Source organism: Lutra lutra, chromosome 6, assembly GCF_902655055.1.
Source record: "Lutra lutra chromosome 6, mLutLut1.2, whole genome shotgun sequence".
NCBI classification, from domain to species: domain Eukaryota; kingdom Metazoa; phylum Chordata; class Mammalia; order Carnivora; family Mustelidae; genus Lutra; species Lutra lutra.
In genome coordinates, this window is record NC_062283.1 from 123,965,435 (window position 1) to 123,984,171 (window position 18,737).

At 31.9% G+C, this 18,737-nt stretch overlaps 1 protein-coding gene across 4 annotated transcripts in view; it reads left to right on the forward strand.

Moving 5' to 3' along the window:
* GRIK2 (glutamate ionotropic receptor kainate type subunit 2) overlaps positions 1-18,737 on the forward strand; it is a 639,603-nt gene that overhangs the window by 229,596 nt on the left and 391,270 nt on the right. For all 4 annotated transcript variants that reach the window (XM_047734793.1, XM_047734792.1, XM_047734790.1 and 1 more), the window contains exons 3-4: positions 13,803-13,970; positions 16,081-16,338. In XM_047734793.1, coding sequence (XP_047590749.1) covers positions 13,803-13,970; positions 16,081-16,338 — 426 coding nt within the window. The remainder of the gene's footprint in view (positions 1-13,802; positions 13,971-16,080; positions 16,339-18,737) is intronic.

Sequence of the window (18,737 nt, forward strand, 5' to 3'; positions counted from 1 at the left end):
CATTCAGAAAAAGGAAAGTGGCTGTGAAAAGAACAAGAGATGGAAAACAGAGTGGCAGTATCACTTAGCAGGAAGCAATACAGTATAGTCATTAAAAGATGAGGCCTGGATTGTGGTCTCCTGGGTCCTAATCCAGCATCCGTCACTTACTGACTGTGTAACTGTCCTAAGGCAAGATACTTAGGGTGCTGAACAAGCTCCAAGATCTTGCTGAAGCAGAGCACAATAGACTCAGTAAAGCAAGTTATTTGCCCTAAGAATTAATCTGCCTTAGAGACTATGGAGCATAAAGGAGGAAAGCAATTCTTAGACTCAACAATGTAGACAACTTAAATGTCAGAGTTATATTCACAACTAAAATATATAAAGTATTATAACAATGGGAAATACATTAATTAAAGAAAAAGTTATTCAATTACATTTTTGATGACTTTCTATTAATGCTTGTAAAATATTTATCACAATGCTTGATATACAGTGTGCTCTCAATAAATGTTGACTATTAGAAGCTTTCACTCTTCAGAATGAGCTCAAATTTAAACAAGTGTCATATTGACTTAACTTTCTTAAGCTTCAGAGTGTAGGAGTATACATTGTGATGTTTGGAAGTGATCTGGAACCAAGGGAATACAAATCAGAGACACAATTTAGCCAGGTGAGGGTAAGGGGCAATGAGGAATGTCTTCCCAGAGAAAGTGACTTAGGAGAGAGAGAATGTTACAGGTGTGTGTGTGTGTGTTTGTGTGTGTGTGTGTATCTGTGGTAGGAGCTAGGTTCTTGGGCAGAGGAACATCACTTGGAAGGAATGGTGGCATTTCATTCTGGTTCACTTAGAGAAAGGTAGATGGTTTAATATACTGGGAAAGCACTGGGAAAGTGGGAATGGCAAGAAAGGAGACTGGAGAAAGAGACAGAAGACAGACTGTGAAGAACTTTGTAAATGGCCCTAAGCTTAAAAATTAGGCAGTTATTGAAAGATCTTAAGAAATTAAATGACAAGTTGCATTTTAAAAATATTACTTCAGTTGCAGAAGAAAGCCAGAGTAGGGACAAGTCTGAAAAATCCACTTGAGATGCATTACTACGGCATGGAAGACGTACTTCCAAGTATTTGGACCTAGTTATGCATGTGGAAAGGATTACAGTGATGTTCCAGCGGAAATGGTAGAAACCAATGAACTGTTAGCTAGAATAATTAAGATCACTAGCTAGTTTAATAGTAGGAAAAGCCTCCAGTGGGGTATTCTTGAGTTAAGATATGAGGTTTTGTCTTTAACTCTGTCTTGCTCATCATTTTTATCACTGACTTGGACTTAGAAACAAAACTAAATATGGCCATTCTCATAGCAAAGTAAAAAGAAACACATTTCTTATATCTCTGTAGTATTAGTACTGGTCTTGATGCATTAGAATTCTGAGTAAATTAATATTAATAAAGAGTTGATGATAAGATCAGAATCCAAATAGTCTTAATTAGAAAATTAGGCAACAATAAATAGATAATACTTATCAGAGACATATATGAAAAATTTAAAAAAAAATAGTACATTAGAAACAAACTTTTTAACAATAAGCTTAAGAGGAATCAACATTATGATATTGTGTTCTAAAAAGAATCTATTTATGTTATGTATACTACATGAGTTTAGCAAATTGACAACCCCATTGTACTTTGCTTTGCTTGGACCCACTTGGAATATGGTTAAAAAAACGGACCCACAATAAACTGTGGATACACTGGAGTATTTTCAGAGAAGAAATGACTAGAAAAATGAAAGATTAGAATACTCGTGATAAGCAAAAGATTTGAAACTTTTAACCTGGAAAAAAAAATACAGCAGGAAGATACTATCTGTTTTCAAATTCTGGATCATGACCATATGAAAATTGGGCTTAAATTTATTCTAATCAGAGCAAATGATCAGAAGGATCTGGGAAACAGATGATGGATTAATATGTAGAAGAACTTGGTGCTTGAGTTTTCCTAGGAAGTAAGAGACACTCAGTGCTAGAGCTTTCCCAGGAAGTAAGAGAAAACTTCAAATGGCAGCAAATTAACCTTTCCAGGAGACCCATATGCAGTAGTAGAAGCAATCTAAGTATCCAAAGGATGTGTAGACCAGGTGATTTATTGATTATGTCATTCTTAGACTCCTCTCTCTATTATACTTACAATAATAGTACAATTTGACCATATAGTATTTTTTATAACTGCTTGCAGATTAATTTAATGGTCTTTTTGAGAAATCTGTTAAAAACATGCAGTAATAAAATAGTAAGTATAAGAGTTTTATTTCTTCTCCCTCTTTTTATTCCCCCTGCCCAAACTTTTATTATGAACTTTAAAAATACACAGAAAAGATCAGATGGTAACATATATGCTCATATACTTACCACATTGATTAACTAATTAATTGTTAACATTTTTCCATCTTTGTTTTTATGACACCCAAACTCTTCATCATGAATCTCCTAAGAACGAGAGTATTTTCTTATAAAACCACTATAGCATCATTTTGCCTAAGGAGAAAAAGAAACAATTTATTAATGCCATTTAATATCTAGGGCATTTTTAAAAATAGCCTTTCACATTTACAAAAAAAGCATGCTGATTTTATCCTTTGGATAAGGATTTGTACAAAATTAAAGTGAAGAGAACATGTTTTGCATTTATTTAGATAGAAAATAAGATTATTATAATAGTTGATGGGAAAAAACTAGCATGTCTACTGAGAGAATAACATTCATAACATTGATTTCTTTATTAAATTAAACATCTATAAAATGATGATTTTTACTTACTTTAAGAAAGGACCTATTTGAACCATCTCAGAAATTACATGTGATATTGGTTGGCACATCTGTCACAGGTTTATGAGTCATACAGTCCTCAGGAGTAGATTAAATAGATCTAAAAGAGAAAAGATTTGGAGAGGCTTCAGCAATTAGCTAACGTAAAACTTTTTATTTCAAGTCTTGCTTTATATTGCTTTTATGAAATAGTAAAAGTTTCAGTTTTGGGGAGTTTTGTGTAAACAAAGGATTCCTTGCCATTTGTTCTTTCATATCTACAAAACAAGGTAGGGCAAATAGACCTAAGGAAAGGAAATCTATTCTCATCTGTTTCTTTTCTTCTTTCTTTTTCAAGCCTATTACAGAGTGACGAGAGCTATTAACTTTTACAATAAGCTTGGAGAAAGAACTGGAGGAATTTTATTGTTTGATATAGGGGTTATGTGAGATAATGGTGACTCTTTCTGAATTAAAACACACACACAAAAACAAAACAACAAAACTAAACAAAAATAAAGCTGTGAGAATGATTATTGTAGCTGATTTTTTTTTTTTAATTTTCAAAAGCCAAAGGTAAGTATAAGAAAGCAGTGGAGTGTTACTTGTATCCAATAGAGAATAGGGAATTTGATGATAATGAGAAAGTAAGCTTTAGGTTCTTGAAAATGTGAAATTGGGTGAACCTTGGTACAAGTCTCAGGAAAACCCGTAATTATGTTACTAAAGTGCTTCTTTAGGATCATATAGTTCTTCTGTGCTCTTTATTACTCTGGGATGTACTTTACCCACCAAACATGATTTTTGAACTCCTTAGGGTAGCAGTTCTCTTTTCATGTACCACATGCTTATGAAATGCTATGTACACTTCTGACACTTCATAATAAAATTAATAAGTCTGGAAGCACTTTTTATAGAAGGTATGTAGTGCAAAATGGGTATTATTTTTCTCAAGCTATGTAAAGAGAAAAGAAAAGGATCTGTTCAAAATCAGGTGAACAATTATCCTTTTGTAGGTTTATGAACAGATAGACAAAATGCTTTGCCTTTCAGTTTTTTATTAGCAATTTTTAAAGCCAAAGATATACTTTTAGGAAAAAAAAATAGCTGATTTCTTCCTTAGAGAATCAAATTTGTAGGCCCTTATTTTCTGATTCACAAAGAAAATAGATAAAATCTGAAGTCTTTCAGTGTCCTGCCCATCTTCACATCAGCAGATCACAGATAATTGCCTCTTGCTTCAATGAATGAAGTGTCCTTCTCCCCAGGTATACCTACCATTTCCTTTGGATTTGGATCTTCTCTTGCTCCCGAGCCACCTTTTTTCATCAGTAATACCCTCTTTTCTACCTGTTACCTTTCTCTTTCTATTGTTCTCTCCCCATCATATAAACTTGCTGTCTTTCTCATCATAAAAGAAAAATGCATAAACACCCAGAGATTTCATAGTGTCCTTTAGCTACTCTCCTGTTTTCTGCTATCCCTTAATAATAATAGTCTAGCTTCATTTTAAAACATATTTTATTCATTTTTTTTAAAAAGAATAACAACACAGATTCATTGTTAACAATTTCAAATGTATAAACAAGGGTCATCTGAGTGGCTCAGTCGGTTAAGTGTCTGACTCTTGATTTTTGGCTGGGGTCATGATCTCAGGGTCTTGATAAGGAGCCCCGTATCTAGCTCTGGGCTGGGTGTGGACACTGCTTAGGATTCTTTCCCCCTCCCTCTGCCCGTTCCTGCTCTCACAGTCTCTCTCTTTCACAAATAAGTAAATAAATACATACATACATACATAAAATGTACAAACAAATGAAAAGAAGCAAATTAATCAAATGCCTGTCATCTGAAATAAACCATACTTAATACTTTATTATGCATAAGTATATATTGTAACTTCTTATAAAGCTTTTTTGTCATTGAATAACTTCTATCGAATATAGAAATTGCTAGATACATATTATTTAATTAATTAAATGTACCATAATTTGTGTCTACCAGTGGATGATTAGAGCATTTCTAATTATACTGTTCTTTTTTTTTTTTAAGATTTTATTTATTTATTTATTTGACAGACAGAGATCACAAGTAGGCAGAGAGGCAGGCAGAGAGGGAGGGAAGCAGGCTCCCCACCAAGCAGAGAACCCGATATGGGGCTCGATCCCAGGACCCTGGGACCATGACCTGAGCTGAAGGCAGAGGCTTAACCCACTGAGCCACACAGGTGCCCCTCTAATCATATTGTTCTTATGAACAAAGCAAACATCCTCACAGCTAAATGACCAATGTTTTTCTTCAGGTTACATCCTATAGGTAGAATTAGCAGACTTAAGTGTATGATGTTTTTAAAGCCTGATAGATTTAAATAAAGGTTTTCAAAAAAGTTTATCAATTTCTTTTTCTTTTCAACTGTGCTTTTCTCACACACCTAAATAAATTTAATCTCTAAAAATTCTTTGTTTTAGTCTTTCCTATTTTTGAGCATTTTAATATGTTCAGTAATTTGCATATATTACTTATAAATTATCTATTCATATTCTGCCAATTTTTCTGTTGCAGTGATCATATTTTTATTGTTAGTGTTATTTATATATTGAAGATACTAACCTTTTTAAAAATTTTTTATTTATTTATTTGAGAGAGAGAGCAAGCACAAGCAGGGGGAGTTGCAGAGGGAGAGGGAGAAGCAGGTTTCCCACTGAACAGGGAGCCAGATGTGGGGCTCAATCCCAGGACCCTGGGATCATCACCTGAGCTGAAGACAGATGCTTAATTGACTGAGCCACCCAGGCACCCCTCTCTTTTTTTTTAAATGTTATGTTTATATTCTGTTAATATACTTTTGTATATTTTTTTATTTCCCTTTCTTTAATCATATTTATGTATTTGATTATAATTATTTTTCAAACACTCCAGTTACATTTAGCAATATTGACTATTTTTATCGCTTGTGCTATCGAACTTAGAAGAGCCTTAGCGCTTTTATGCAATTTTTTTTTAAAGATTTTATTTATTTGACAGAGTGAGAGAACAAGCAGGGGAGTAGCAGAGGGAGAGGGAGAAGCAGACTCCCTGATCAGCAGGGAGCCTGATGTGGGGCTCTATCCCAGGACCCGGGATCATGACCTGAGCCGAAGGCAGTTGCTTAACCAACTGAGCCACCCAGGCATCTCAAGCAATTGTTTTTTTAAATAAAATTTTATTAAAAGATGATTCATATGTACCAAAATGCACAAATTATAGAGTAGTAGAGCTTTAATAATAACATATCCAAACACCGAGGTTAAAAAACAGAACATCAGCAGCACCTCAGAAGCACATCTTGTACCCTCCTTACCCCACCACTATTTTTTGAAGTTTTTGAAAAATGATTTCAAACAGCAGTATTTTTTGTGTGTGTCTGACTTCTTTCACTCAATATTTTGTTTATGAGATTCATCTTATATTTTTGCATGTGGTTACCGAATACATGATCTTTGATGGACATGCATGCACTTTTTGTTGGGTGTGTATGCTGGAGTACAATTTTGGCCACAGGGTTTGTGGATTTTCAATGTTAGAAGACCCTGAAGCACAACTTTTAAAGCAGGTTGTACCAGCTTCTAGAGAGACCAGCAATGCATGGGAGGTCTACTTGCTCCACATTTTCAATAACACTTGATACTACTTGTCTTTTTCATTGTAATCATTTGAGTGTCTGTAAAATTGTTTTGAACTGTAATTTTAATTTTTATTGTCCAGAGTACTATGAAATTGAACTCCTTTTTGTATGTTTACTGTCCCTTTGAGTTTTTTAGGAGAGAGTGATTGTTCAAGTTTTCTACCCACATTTCTATTGATTTGACTGTTGTTTTCTTTTTATGAATATTTTCAAAAGATGAATCTCTGTCTTACCTACACACACACAGATAGACACATCCTCTGAATTGTTTCTTGAACTTAAATTCTTAATTTTAATGTCTTATGTATCATATTTATACCTTATAGTTAATACTTTTTGTCTTTTTTTTTGTTGTTAAATCTTTTCCTAGCTTGTTTTTAACATTATTGTTTAATTTTCACATTCAGCCATGTGATTGAAATGTTTTTTAAGTGTGATTATTGAATTGATCCAGACATATTTATTGAAAATACTATTCTTTTTCTTTGGCACTATAACATTATCACTTATATGTCAGTGACAATATAGGTGAATGTTTGTTTATGGATTGTATGTACTGTTCTATTTATCTATTGGTCTTTTTTTTTTTTAATAAAGAGAAAAAGAGCACAACTAGGGATGGAAAGGGCAGAGAGAGAAGGAGAGAGAGAATCTTAATCAGACTCCATGTTCACCTTGGAGTATTAAATGGGGCTTGAACTCACCACCCTAAGATCATGACCTGAGCCAAAATCAAGAATTGGACACAACTGACTGAACTACCCAGGTGCCCCTCTATTAGTCTACTTTTATACGAATACCAAAATTGAGTAATTTATAGTTGAATTAATTATTACAATTCTTGAAATATGGTAGCATAAGCCCTCCAGCCTTTGTTTCTCTTAAGATTGCTTTTATTATTTTAGGCCCTTTGCATTTCTGTATGTATTTTAGTCTGCTGTGATTTTGATTGGGATTATACCAAACTATAGAACAATTTGTGGGGAATTAACATCTTTAAAATCTTGAGTTCTTTATTTCATAAGTTTAGTATATCCCTGTTTAGTTAGTTCTTATTTTCTCTCAATAATGTTTTATACTTTTCACCACAATATTTTGCACATCCTATGTTATATTTCAACATATCTAAAGTTTTTTAATGCTATTGAAATTGATACTTCATCATTTTTTCATTTTGCTTTGTTGTTGATATGTAGAAATATATTTTTGTACATTGATCTTATATCCAATAAAATCTTGCTAAATTCGTCCTTTTAATTCTAGTAATTTATCTGTATTATTTTCTACATATACAATCATTTCATCCAAGAATAACCATAATTTTGTTTCTTCCTTTTCAAAACTTATTATGTTTATTTATTTATTTATTTAGTTTAGTTTAATTACTCATTGCACTAAAGAGGACCTACATTACAATGCTAAATAAAAGTGGTCATGGTGAGCACCCTTATTTCATTTCCAGTCTTTTTTTTTTTAAGATTTTATTTCTTTATTTATTTGACAGAGAGAGAGAGAGATCACAAGTAGGCAGAGAGGCAGGCAGAGAGGAGGAAGCAGGCTCCCCGCTGAGCAGAGAGCCCGATGTGGGGCTCGATCCCAGGACCCTGAGATCATGACCTGAGCTGAAGGCAGAGGCTTAACCCACTGAGCCACCCAGGCGCCCTCATTTCCAGTCTTAAGCGGAAAGATTTCAGCATTATACAGTAAGTGTGATGGTTGATGTAGGTTGTTTATAGATACTCTGTATCTGCTTAGAAGTTCTCTTCTATCTCTCAATTGCTCAGAGCTTTCAATGGTGATTTGAAGCTGAAATTTATCAATGATACTGTCGTAATTATCAAAAAGATCATTCCATTTTCTCCATTTTCTCTTAATATTTTAAACTATATAGAATTATTTTCAAATGTTAAGCACATCTTGAATTCCTAAAATAAACCCCACTTATTTTTTTTTCTTTTTAAATTTTTATTTAGATTTCAGTTAGTTAACATACAGTGTAGTTTCCGGTGTACAATATAGTGATTCAACACTTCCATACATCACCTGGTGCTCATCACAAGGGCGCTTCTTAATCTCACCTTTCCTCTCATCCCCTCCCCTCTGGTAACCATCAGTTTGTTCTCTATAGTTAAGAGTCTGTTTCTTGGTTTACCTCTCTCTCTTCTTTTCTTCTTTCACTTGTTTGTCTTGTTTCTTAAATTCCACATATGAATGATGTGGTATGGTATTTGTCTTTCCTTGAATGACTTATTTCTCTTAGCATAATATTCTTTAGTTCTATCCATATAATTGCAAATGGCAAGATTTCATTCTTTTTTATGGTTAATATTCCATTGTATACATATACCACATCTTCTTTATCCATTCATCAGTCAGTGGACACTTGGGCTGTTTCCATAACTTGGCTATTATAGCTAATGCTGCCATGAACAAGAGGGTGCATGTAACCCCTTGAATTAATATTTTTGTATTCTTTTATACACACAATTTTGTATAAATTGTGCAATTGCTGGATCCTAGGGTAGTTCTGTTTTTAACTTTTAGAGGAACCTCCATACCCATTTGGTTTGATGTATTATTGTCTTTATATTTTGCTAGATTCAATCTGCTGTATTTAGGATTTTTGCATCTATATGTTCATGAAGAGTTGGTGTGCAACTTTTTTTTTAAGTTCTATCTTCTTATTCTTGATTAGACTCATTAAAATTTTAGAAATTTTAATAATATTTTAAATAACCAAAGTTTGGCTTTGTATGTGTGTTTTCTATTACATTATTTTATCTATCTTATTTATTTCTTCTCTGATCTTTATTATTTTTTTCTTCTATTTCCTTTGGATTTGATTTGTTCTTTTTTTCCCTAGATATTTGAGATGGCACTTAGATCATTGATTTTTAGTCTTCTATTTTTTAAATTTAAATTTTTATTTTTAGTCTTAAATTTTCTTTTAAGCATGGACTTAGTTGTATTCTACAAGTTTTAAGTGCCAAATGGTTTTATTTTGTTCCCCAATTTGGTAATAACCATTATGATTTCATTCTTAACCCATGAGTTACTGAGGCATATGTTCTTTAATTTCTAAATTTGGGATTTCCAAGTTATCTTTCTGTTATTTATTTCTAGTTTAATATCACTATGATGAGGGAACATGCTCCGAATTATTTCAGTCCTTTTAAATGTGTTGAGATTTAGTATATGGCCTAGCTTATAATCAATTTTGGTAAACATACACTTGAAAAAAATTATTTTGTCATTTTGAGGTAGTGTGTTTCATCTTTGTTAATTAAGTCAAATATTTTTGATCATCTAAATTTTAACTGATTTTTTTTTTGTCTGCTTCTTCTGTGAGCTACTAAGAGTGGTGTTTTAATGTTTCTCACTATGATCTGTATCTCCTTCCAGCCCTGTCAATATGTTGGAGTGTTTTTTTTTGGTTTTTTTTTGTTTTTTGTTTTTTGTTTTGTTTTTTAGTGTATATAGAGTCTGAATTTTATCATTATGATAGACATCCTTTATTCTCTTCAAGTCTATGTTATCTAACATTGGAATAGCTTCCCCAGGTTTTATTTGGTTAGTGTGGTTTTAGAACCAATCTTTACCCATCTCTTTTCTTATTTTTCACTTTTACTCTTATAGGTAGCTTACAGTTTTGTGCCTTTTTATTCTGTTGGGTAATCTTAAACTTTAAAATGTGAATCTATTTCATTTACCTTTAATGTAATTACTGATACATTTGTTTTGGATCACATATCATCTTACTAATTCTTTTGGTGTTTTCTCTATTTTACTTATGTTTCTGATTCTTTTTGGACAAATAAAATATTTTTTTAAGTCACTTTTCTTCTTTTAAATTTTTTGATCATATGTTATTTCATTACTTTAGTCTTTATCTTAGAAATTTAAATATGTATTGTTGCATTATTACAGTCTAAAATAATTATCTTTATCATCCTCCCAACATTGCTAGAACATTAACATTCTTTAATTTTATTTATGATTTTCTCAACTTTGGTGTTGTTATTAGAATGTACTTTGATTTAAATTCATTACAAACATCATAAGATGTTACTGTTCTTGCTTGTTTAGTTAAAATTTATTGATTTCACCCACATATTTACCCTTTCTTTATACTTCATACATTTAAGCAGTGTAGTGGTTCCCTCTGGGATCATTTTTCCTCTACCTAAAGAACTCATTTGTTTAATATTTGTTTTAGGGGAGGTTTTTTCCATGATAAATTCTCTCAATTTTGTTATTTTCATCGTTATTAAATGCCATTGGCAAATGATATTTGTGTCTCTTCTATATATAGAATGAAATTAAAATGCAACTCTATGTTCTAATAAGTAATTTTTATTTCTAATTACATTTATTAAAATTTCCAGAATAATAGTAAAAGTGGATATTGTAGACATTCTTATCTTTTTCCTGACATTACTGGGACTTTGTTTCTGTTTTACTCTTGCATATAATATTTCCATTAATATGTGATTTTTATCTTAGTAAAGCTTCATTATGACTCCATTATTTTTTTCTGAAAATATTTTCTTAATCAAGAATAATTAATGATATCTATCAGGTGACTTTAAACCATCTAATATGGTGATGGTACTTTTTTCTTCTTTGATCAATTATTATGTTAGATGTTACTAAACTTTCCAAAACTTTAAATAGAATTACAAAAGCTCTGTCTGTTTCCCACATAAATTTAAGGCACCCACCCAATATTTTTTGGAAAGTAATTCTTTGCTAAATTCTTTCACTGCACTGTCCATACTTGCCCTCCACAAAATAGGAGTAGTGGTCTTTCTTTTTCTTTCTTTCTTTCTTTCTTTCTTTCTTTCTTTCTTTCTTTCTTTCTTTCATTCTTTCATTCATTCTTTTTTTCTTCCTTTCTTCCTTCCTATCTCCCTTCCTTCCTTCCTTCCTTTGAGTTAACATGGCCAGAAGGTGTTATAGAAGATATTGTGCTTAGAAAGCTTACATTGATATTTTTGATTTTTATATACAAAATTTTCAATTCTGGCTTTGGATCAATAAAAATTAATTATTTTATTTAATTAAGATAAAATGGGTTATCTTGGGGAATTATGAAGATTTCCTTAAATATTCAAACCAGTAATAAATATGTAAACTTGAATTTGAATTATTTGTTTTCAAGAGAGATAAAGAATAGGAATATTTTATCCTACTGTCATCAAATATTGATCATTTTTGTATACTTCTTTTGTCTTTTGTATTTATATCACATAAAAACTATAATTTGAACTGAGGAAAGTAGAAGATTTAGTTTTTCATTTTATTTTGCCATTAAGAAACAACTTCAGGTTTGCATTTCTATAATTGAAAGTTTATTTCTAATTAAATTTAAGAAGTACTTTATAATTGCTCAATTATTTTCCTGTTCCATATGTAGACTCTTACATTTCTAATTATATATTATTATTAAAGTCATTATGTCTCACCTTTAGGAGGTTTTGTATATTTTACCTGAATAAAATTTTGAAGAAAAATACTAGTTTATACTAGAATAAGCAAGGGCTTTGAAGTTTTTGAATGAACAGATTGTAATGTTGGCTCTATCACTTGATAGCTATATGATCTTGGGCCAAAAGAGTTCTTTCCTATAAAATAAAACTACTTGGGATTACTTTGAAGATTCAGTGAAACCTTAGACACTTATGGAGTGCTTAATCTAGGGCAGCCACCAGTCTAATTAAGTGCTTTGTTATAACATTTAATTTTTATAACAACTCTATGCAGTCACCTTCATTATCATACTCTTTTTAGAGATGAAGAAATTTAGACTGAGGATTTAAGCAGTGGCCAATTTTACGTGGATGGCAAGTGGCAGACAAAGATTGTACACCCAGTTTGGCTTCAGAGTCTAGGCTCACACCACTGTTCTCCTCCATATATATGTGACATCTGACTTGGTTCTTGACACCATGTAGGCATGTAAATTGTTATTGTTTTGCTTGGCCTAAGTCTCTAAAGACTTTAACTGTATTCAGAGAACTATTTCACAGTAAGTTGATTGCTCTGGTAACTATACCATTAATTTAGTTGAAAGAATAAGAGAAATATTTCAAACTAATATGGGGTCAAATAACAAATTTTCTAATTCTTTCCAAATATGAATTTGTCTGAGTACTGTGGTATTTTGTTGACTCCTAATTTCTCATGTTTACAGGAATTATTACCATACCATGGATTCTTGCTAATTTAGAATTGTTACCATACCATAAATTCTTACTACTTTAGAATAAGTAGTTTGTGGTTTATGTGTCAGAAGACTTTTGATGAGGTATGAATTGCAAACTGTGGAAATGGCATATTCAAGGGAGTTTAGTTTGTGAATGACTGTGCAGAGAGTACATGGAATGAAATTTGAAAGGGAGAAAGAAAAATGCTCTCTATTGTTAAATTAGTACTAGTTTCCCAAAGACAGAGGTTGGGCAGTGGCAAATATCACATGCTCACACTTTCATTCCATTACCAAAGTAACAATAAAGAAGAGATTCTGTTGGCAGCAAAGGTCCCATAGGTCACTCATAACTGAATAGAGAGAATATTAAGAAGCAGCAAGACTGAGACAAGAATGAGGAAACTGGATTAAGACATAACTGGTGAAAGGTGACAAATGGAAAAGACATGTTTTTGAATTGTACTCTATATTTTATGGCCTAAATTATATGCTTCCTTATTATTTACTGATGAAGGGATTTGCACTGTTGGAGAGAGTTATCTTTCACAAATGTCCAAGTATCTTCTAAAAAAGACTTAGAGTAGAACAAATAGAGAAATGCTACTTTGCTGTCTTTTCTTGCAAGCTCATTTGTTAGAATTTGCAAGTGAATTTGTATTTTGGGCGTTTAGCACAGTATGTGCCATAGAAATTATGGTAAAGATTTCTGATTTGTCAATTAATGGAGACATATTTAATATTATTTTCCTGATGCTTAACTTTAGTTTTATATCAGCATAGAGTATTTATTATTCTGGAACTGTGCAAAAGTTTGAGGGATAATGCTCGGTACTTAAGGCAAAATCTATATACACCTAGGAACTAAAAGAAGGAATTATTGAAAGAAAAAAGGAAAATCATATTTAAATTATGATAAATTATGATAACAATAGCAAAGAAATTTTTATGATATGGATTTATCTAAAAGGGCATATCTCAAATATTCAAGTTCACAGAAAAAGTAAGCACAAATTCCATGTATTTAAGCAAATCACACACACACACACACACACACATTAATGCATACATACATAAAAGTAAAGAAAACTTTATACATTTTCTTTATCTTCTAAGAACTGTATGACTTTTCTTTCTTTTTTCCAGGTGGCATTTTTGAATATGTGGAATCTGGCCCAATGGGAGCCGAAGAGCTTGCATTCAGATTTGCTGTGAATACAATCAATAGAAATAGAACGTTATTACCCAATACCACCCTAACTTATGACACCCAAAAGATAAACCTCTATGACAGTTTTGAAGCATCCAAAAAAGGTAATTGACAAATATTTGACATTATATTTTTTGGAATTCAAATTTCCAGGTATTCTTGAGAGATTTCTTAATTCCAAATGTAATTAATAAGTTATTAGGAATATTTTCATGCAAATATTTCTTTTTAAAATGCATGTAAATTTTATCAGGGACAGTAAGGTGATATGGTTACCTATTACAAAAAAAAAAAAAAGCTTATAACATGAAATACATTTAGGTCTATGATTGTTGTGAAATTGTTTTTTTCCCCCAATAATCCTGTTTTCTTAGTAAACTGTTCCTATTTTTAAGAACCCACTAAATAAAATGATTTTACCAAGTTTTGGAATCCATTCTTACATTTTTATTTCTATTACCTGTCACTTCTACTACATTATTACTATTGTCTCAATTTACTGACTCCCTTGAAAGTTCTGTAGTTCCAAGTGACTTCATAATGTCAGCCCAATCTTAAAACTTTACTGGAAAATTTTCAAAAAACTTTCATTTATGTGTACTCCATGCCTATTTTTAAACTAGTGGATGTATCTTCTTATGACTGAAAATAAATGGAAAATGTGAAAATTGAATTATATAAGAAGATATAATTAGAATATTTATAAATTTTGTTATTTTATTATGTTGTTAAACTGTATTTTTAATGGTAAGAATAGAAAAATAACTTTGTGGATATGACTTTAACATTTATAAAGTAAGGAAGGTAATAGAGAACTATTATCAACACATTATTTTAACCAAATAACAATCTTGGTAGTAAGCGTGTTTTGAGAGAGGTTTCCATAGTCTTACTTATCTAAGTGGGTGATCTTTTCTTTGCATAGTTAGCATTCTTTTGCATAGTTAGCATTAACAGGAATTGAATTTCATAATATAGATTTTCTCAAAGGAGTGGACTTAGAAAGCATTTGCTCTAAATTCATATTTTTAAAACAACATTTACTTTTCTGTAATTCTAATATTGTTTTATTAGCTATCTTACCTTGATGGAAATGTACATAATTATTTATAATTCTAACCTGGTCTAGATTTCTTCTAATTTCATTAATATTAATAGCAACTGATAAGGTACAATATTCCGTGAGATGAAAGTACCCTTTTTATCCCCCAGCTAACTAGTGTTTATCAAAGCCTATATTCTGCCTGCCCTTTGAATTCATATCTTTATGAATACAAATAAGTTTCCACATTTCAGAACCATGTCAGGGTGATGAAAGGTTTTAAAGGCTGGAAAAAAAGGGTAAAGGTTATTGTGAAATACTACATTTGTCATCATAATTGCAAAATAAGTCATTAACTGTAAGACAAGTGCATTTGATTAGTGACATAGTTCATGATTATTTCCATTAGGAAGAAGAAGCTCTGTCTCAAATGAAATAATTTAGACCAAAGAATATGGAATATGGGTGAAGCATAAAAAATATTAATAGGTTTCTTAATGAGATATTCAAAGGAGTAAGGTAAAAATAACAGACTAGCATGTTCTTTTTAAACATTTTTTAAAGGTTTTATTTATTTATTTGAGAGAGGGAGCATGCACAAACACTAGTTGGGGTAGGGTGGCCAGAAGAGGGAGAGGGAGAAACAGACTCCCTGCTGAGCAGAGGGCCTGACTTGGGACTTGATCCCAGAAGGATCAGGAACTGAGCTGAAGGCAGACACTTAACTAACTGAACCACCCAAGTGCCCAGAGACTAGCATGTTCTAGCAACAAACAGGTTACTGTCTTAGGAATTAAGAGGTGTTAAACTCATTTGGTTTACAAAATATTAAAAGGGGTTTACAAATTTTGTCACCCACTAAAATCCATTGAAGTTTATATTCATTCATTCCCCTTCCTTCTTAAATTCTAGAATACCCTTCCCCTTTCCCTCTTTTGACATTATTTGTAAAATTATTTGAACACTGAGCTGCAGATGTCTGGAAGAATTTCCCTTCTAACAAACATAATGTTTGGAGTTCAACAAAATATGGAAATTATCTAAATGTAGATGTTATTTATAAGGAAAACAAAATCTTTCTTCAGGATAAACCTTCAGGCTTACGATAATAATGTGGTAACGTTGGCAAGCTGGCATCTCTCATTATTGACCGACTTCTATCTCCTCTTCAGCCTGTGATCAGCTGTCTCTTGGGGTAGCTGCCATCTTCGGGCCTTCACACAGCTCTTCAGCAAATGCTGTGCAGTCTATCTGCAATGCTCTGGGGGTTCCCCACATTCAGACCCGCTGGAAGCACCAGGTGTCGGACAACAAAGATTCCTTCTATGTCAGTCTTTACCCAGACTTCTCTTCACTCAGCCGTGCCATTTTGGATTTGGTGCAGTTCTTCAAGTGGAAAACTGTCACAGTCGTGTATGATGACAGCACTGGTAAGAAAAATCAGTAGCCTTCAGGGCTATGCTTTAAGTATGCGCAACATTCTGAAACTTGTTCAAGATTCTTACTATGTTCTTCTTTGGTGTTTTAATTAAGGTGAGGGATGGAAAGACATTTGGAATCAAGCATCAACACTAATTTCACACATCCAAAGAACAGCTAAATTCCATACTTTCTCTCTGTATTTGTGAGATAAGCACTTTTCTTTCCTGTGAAGGATCAGTTAGCATGAACTATAATATTGGATGAAGGATAGAGAGTGTATAAAATATAATATTGAAATTTTATTCAAAGAATTCTTCTGCTAGATTCAGAATAGTTTCCTACAGTAAAGTCTTACAATTGACTGTTAGTGAAACTTATCAAGAAATTCAGGATTTTGACTTAACATTTTCTTTGGCCATTTATGTGCCAAAAATGTGTATGATAAATAATAACTTTTATATCTATATAGCATGTTTGAAGTTTAAAAAATGTTTTTTTTTTCAAATTTGAAACAATGTAATACCCATTGAAATACTCAGAGTTTTTAGAACTATGTGTAGACATAGTTTAGGGATTTGGAAAATAGAGTTTTCTAGGTGATATTTATTACAGTGTCTTTGATGAGTATTTAATGAGTGTTTGCTGGCTAGAGGTTGTTTGTGCTTTCGTGTTCTAATGTATATTATTATTTTTATATATGAATTGTTGTTTTGAAGTAGCAATTAAAAACAAGTCTCATAGATAAATATATTGAAAGTAAAACATGGAAAATAAATGTATTTTATTTTTCTTGGCAGCTATACTGCTAGAAGTTCATATATATTGATTATTTTATAGTGACAGGAATTTTGCATTAAGATGTTTATCAATGGTCCAAATAGTGCTCTTAAAATATGGTGTGATTATAGTATTTTATTCTAAGACATTTCACTATACATTCATGTTCACATAAAAATTGAAATTCATTTGAATTAAATTCTCCCAAAGTAATCTAGTAGCACACTTTGTTCATGCGTGCAAGATTTAGAACTATGTGCAGGACTAAGTCCCTTTGCCCATAAAATTGACCAACTAGACAGATAGCAATTCTCCCAGGAAGACAATGGAAGAGAGAATTATAGGGTTGAGAAAACAAAAATATAACTTGAAAAACATTTTCATTAGAGTAAAAAGGACTGAGTCTCAATACCCATTAAGAGAGTAATTTCACTTTTCTGATTTTAAAAAGTGAAATGTTCATGAATAATTTTAACTTAAAAATATAAATAAAAGCCCTTCAAAAAATATCTTAGTAAGTACATTTGATGTCTTTTAACTGAAATTAGACTTACTAAGTTTGTTGTATGATGTTTTACTCCCAAATCATTACTTTTCTGTTGTTGATAAATTTCTTTATGTCAAATTATAAATGGTAGATTCCATGTGAATGGTTTTTCTGGGGTGTTATAATGTGATGGTCCAGGAAAACCTCAGTTACAAATTGGTCCGTAACTCTTTATGAATGGTCATATATGGAACTATATAAATATGAATACATACACATTGTGAATCTGTGAGTTATTTACTTCTCTGTTCCCTCTGATTTAATTCAGGTGAATGCTATCCAAACATCACATATCTTCATATATACATGTATACACACATGGTATATACACACATACATGAGTGCATATAGGTATATGTTGTACATGTGATATTTATATTTATTTCTTATTATTTTAAAACTCCTCATGGTAGAAAGGATATTGGCAAATGTTCAAAATGTTTATGGATAGTACACCTTCTTCACTATTCTGTATGTGTGTGTGGGTGTGTGTGTGTGTGTATTATGACATTTTTATTTCACATATGTATCTCTTGAGTGATTGACTAAAATGATAATGGGATTTGTGACCAAGATCAAATCACAATTTTTTTTTAAAGATTTTATTTATTTATTTGACAGAGAGATCACAAGCAGGCAGAGAGGCAGGCAGAGAGAGGAGGAAGCAGGCTCCCTGCTGAGCAGAGAGCCCGATGCGGGGCTCGATCCCAGGACTCTGAGATCATGACCCGAGCCGAAGGCAGCGGCTTAACCCACTGAGCCACTGAGGCGCCCCTCAAATCACAATTTGATAAAGCAAAGCTTCATATGTAATTAATCTTTTGCTTTAAATTACATTCTAAACATTTATATCATTGAAGCAAATTTAAATAGAGAAATACATGTAATTAGTTAATTCAATATATACACTTTTAATGGAAACTTGAACTCAGATTAAATTTATTAAAATAGTTTGAAACTATTTGAAAGAAAATTTGCTCTACTCTTCACTTTGAAAGTGACATAAATACTTGGAGATTCTAAAACCTGATTACTTAAATATTAATACTAAGAGTCACTACAAAATTATCTGTAGAGTAGGTG